Consider the following 4,160-nt stretch of genomic DNA (forward strand, 5'->3'; position numbering starts at 1 on the left):
TAATAATGTAAGTACTGGGACTTCCCTGGCAGATCAGTGGTTAAGACTCCATATTCCCACAGCAGGGAGCTTGGGTTTGAGCCCTGGTTGGGGAACTAATATCCCACAGGCTGTGTGCCTGTGGCCAAGAAAAAAAAAAATATATATATAAAAATAGAAGGGGAAGGGACATTTATTCCAATCATCTCATCTCACATGTGGAGATCAATTACAGGGGGTTTAAGTGACTTGCTCATGGTCCCATTAGCTGTAGCCTGGGACTACAACCCTTAACTGTAAACTCCAATTCTGATGCCTTTTTTCTTTGACCTAATATAATACATCTTCTTAGTTGAATTTCACAGAGTGGGAGAGGAAAATTAGGCCTCACACCCACCTTAGTTTTATTAAATTAAACAATAAGGACAATTAAATTACAAAGGACTGTTGAAGGAATTAAATCTCAACTTTTATCTGAATTACCCCAATCAAATTTGAGGCCAGAGCTTTCAAACTTTTTTGTTGAAAAGTTAGCATGTGTCTTGCCTCAAAATTTGGTCCTCTTCCCTCTCTAGGCTCACTTGGTTGGTGATCTTATGCTACCTCACTACTTTAAATATTCTTGCTCTTCTTCACAGCCCATCACAACTCCACCAGGAAATCCTGTTGACTTGACCTTCAAAGTATGTTGAAGTATACTTTGAAGTCAACTTCTTTGACATCATTGTTGCCATATTGGTCCAAGCCACCATCATCTTTCTCCCCTGGATTTCTGCCATGGACTCCCAAACATTCACTTCTCTCTGCTCTATGTACTGGGCAAAACAATGCTTCGCAGTATAAATTGGGTCATGTCACAACTCTGCTCAATGCCCCCAGTGGCTTCTCACAAAAGCGAAAGTCCTTACAGCCGCCACCAAACCCCTGCATGATCTATCCGCCTCCTCCCACCTCCTCAGCTCATCCTGCTCTTGCCGCAGGGGTCTCCTTGCTAGTCCTTGAGGAGGCAGGTGGGCTCACCTAACAGGCTTTGCTCTGTTTCTTCTGCTGGAAATACTTTTCTGCAGGATAAATGCCAACATGCATACAGCTTTGTGACCTTTGTTTAAAAATTACAAATAAAAATTAGATCCAAATTCTTGAAGGGGCAGCCCCCAAGTTATGGATCTGAAATTTCAGCTTCACAGTAAATCCACTTTTTTCTTTTTTCTCAGATGTCTGCTTGACTGACTCACTCCTCTCCTTCAAAGTTTTGTTCTAATCTTACTTTCTCACTGAGGCTGGCCATGACCTCACTGCGACGTGTTCCTCCGCTGTCAACTTCTTTTTCCCACAGCATTTACTATTGCTCAATATGCTATATAGTTAACTTATTTATTATACTTATTGCTTCTCCCCCCACCTCAATAGAATGTAAGCTTCAGGACCCCGAGCCCCTGGAACAGTCTTGGCAAGTAAATGTAGAAAAAATAAATTTCTATTTCTCTAATGCAATTTTAAAAGATAGTGAAACTCCTAGGCCTGGCATATTCTAGGTACTCAGCCATCATCTTGAAGAATAATTTTAAAAAACTGTCATTAAAAGAAAAAAAGAAGCCATTTCGTGGACGCCGGGTGTGCGAGAGCATCCGGAACGGTGGGCGGGAGGGAACTGAGAAGACCTAGCCTAGGTTCTGTGGATTTGGACCTCCGCATTTCTAACCCAAGATCTCGAAATGCATCGTGATTCCTGTCCATTGGACTGTAAAGTTTATGTAGGTAATCTTGGAAACAATGGTAATAAGACTGAATTGGAACGAGCTTTTGGCTATTACGGACCACTCCGAAGTGTGTGGGTTGCTAGAAACCCTCCCGGCTTTGCTTTTGTTGAATTTGAAGATCCCCGAGATGCAGCTGATGCTGTCCGAGAGCTAGATGGGAGAACACTGTGTGGCTGCCGAGTAAGAGTGGAACTATCGAATGGTGAAAAGAGAAGTCGTAATCGTGGCCCACCTCCTTCTTGGGGTCGTCGCCCTCGAGATGATTATCGGAGGAGGAGTCCTCCACCTCGACGCAGATCTCCAAGACGGAGAAGCTTCTCCCGCAGCCGGAGCAGGTCCCTTTCTAGAGATAGGAGAAGAGAGAGATCACTGTCGCGGGAGAGAAATCACAAGCCGTCCCGCTCTTTCTCTAGGTCTCGTAGCCGATCTAGGTCAAATGAAAGGAAATAGAAGACAAGTTTGCAAGAGGAGTGGTGTACAGGAAATAACTTCATTTGACAGGAGTATGTACAGAAAATTCAAGTTTTGTTTGAGACTTCATAAGCTTGGTGCATTTTTAAAATGTTTTAGCTGTTCACATTTGTTTGTTGGAACAATGACACAAAGGTGTAATTCTCTATGGTTTGAAATGGATCATATGGGGCATGTAATATCAAGAATTGTTACTTTACAATGTTCCCTTAAGCAGAATTTAATTTGCTTTGAATTTTGGTCTTGCATAGGCTGATAAATAAACCTCTTAACTCCTGCCCAGCTAAAGTCAATGTTTGTAACATTATGGAAATAAAAACTGGCAAAAATTGGAATATTTTTTTCAACATAGCTGGGATATGGTATGTAGCTGTAGTTAAGCAGTTTTTAAAAGCTGCTGTGAACTCAGAAACCAGCTGGAAAAATTAAAGCTTCACCCTTAAACCAGATTAGAGGTTTAAAAATCCCACTAGTCTTCACACTGGACAAAAGGTTGTCCAGTTGGTGTAGAATCTAAGAAGTTTCAAGGAAGTTAGTTTACCTTTGCTTTAGGTTGTAAGTTCCTTCTGTGATTGCTGTATATGAATACATAGCTCTTTGTAACGTTCTTTATTTGGAAATCTGAGATACTCAAGATAACAAATGTCCTGCCTGTTTAAGGGTACATTGTAGAGCTGAACTGAGTTACTGTGCAAGATTCTTTTTTCATGCTGTCATTTGTAATATGTTTTGTGAGAATCCTTGGGATTAAAGTTTTGGTTACAAAAAAAAAAAAAAAAAAAAAAAAGAAAAAAATAAATAAAAGAAAAAAAAGCCATCATTGGATAAACAACAAGGTCCTACTGCATAGCACAAGGAACTATACTCAATATCCTGTGATAAGCCATAATGGAAAAAAATATTTAAAAATAACGTATATATATATGTAATAACTAAATCATTTTGCTATACAGCAGAAATTAACACATTTTAAGTCAACTGTACTTTAATTTTTTAAAAAAGCAACAATAAGAACAAAAGAGTATCATTGCTTCTATTCATCCAGTACCTAGCATGTGCCGATCTTTTTTTACATTCTCCTAATAGTCCTACTAAAGTAGGTACTATTATTATTCCATTTTACAGATGGGAGAACCAAATTTAAATACATTGCCCCGGGTCACACAACTCAGAAATAGCCAACTGGAATTAAACCCAGGTCTTATTCCAAAGCCTGTGAATTTTCCCTTTTGCTGGAAACAAGTGACATTAATAATCCAGTTCCTTTCTGGCATGGCTGAGCGAGGCAGTAGAAAAAACTGCCTGAGTTTGAGATTAACGCACAACTCCAGTGAGTATTTGCTTTGAGACCCTGGTTAAGTCTTCTTAACCTCTGAGTTTCCGTTTTCTCCTCTGTAAAATGGGTCTCACAAAGCCTACTTTGAAGGATAGTTAAGAGAAGTAAAGGCTTGTACTGAGGCTTTCATCAGCATTAGTAAATATTCCCCTCAAAGGATTTGAAAGAGTTTATAATTAAACAGACATTCATAACAGCCTTTGGAGGAGCGTGCGAGCCAGTTGCCGTGGGGAAGCCAGTGGCAGGGCCTTTCCGGAGCCCAGCACATAGGGCTGGGCCTAGAGAACACTGCAGGAGTGGGCAGGGAAGCCCGGCATCACAAACCACAAGGCAATGAAAGAGCCTCTCTTCTGAAGTTACATTTTGTGCTTGCCTCCTACAAGCTGGCTTGCTCACATCTTTCCCTAAGACCCTGGAGTAGGTCTTTTTTTTTTAACACCTCAGTGAACAAGTGTCACAGGATGTCTGAAGTTTCCTGGAATTGAGTCATCCCGTACAATTTCAAATATTTGAAGTGCTAAATGAAAGAAAAGCTCCAAACTCTTGTTATATTTCTGCCAAGCTGCTTTGGGAATAATGGGTGAGGAGAGCCCATCTGGCAGTGTGAGGTGTGG

General features: G+C 40.7%; 1 protein-coding gene across 1 annotated transcript; it reads left to right on the top strand.

The window, feature by feature from the left end:
• The first annotated feature begins 1,580 nt into the window (after window positions 1-1,580).
• Window positions 1,581-2,545, top strand: LOC110137496 (serine/arginine-rich splicing factor 3). The gene has a single exon (XM_020893858.2). The coding sequence runs from the start codon at window positions 1,695-1,697 to the stop codon at window positions 2,187-2,189; it is 495 nt and encodes a 164-aa protein (XP_020749517.1). The 5' UTR covers window positions 1,581-1,694; the 3' UTR covers window positions 2,190-2,545.
• Window positions 2,546-4,160: the final 1,615 nt, after the last annotated feature.

This window comes from Odocoileus virginianus, chromosome 4, assembly GCF_023699985.2.
Source record: "Odocoileus virginianus isolate 20LAN1187 ecotype Illinois chromosome 4, Ovbor_1.2, whole genome shotgun sequence".
In the NCBI taxonomy this organism is placed as follows: domain Eukaryota; kingdom Metazoa; phylum Chordata; class Mammalia; order Artiodactyla; family Cervidae; genus Odocoileus; species Odocoileus virginianus.

What these genes read in the sequence shown, in the direction of transcription:
- LOC110137496 (XM_020893858.2), top strand. Translation starts at nt 1,695, where the DNA reads ATGCATCGTGATTCCTGTCCATTGGACTGTAAAGTTTATGTAGGTAAT.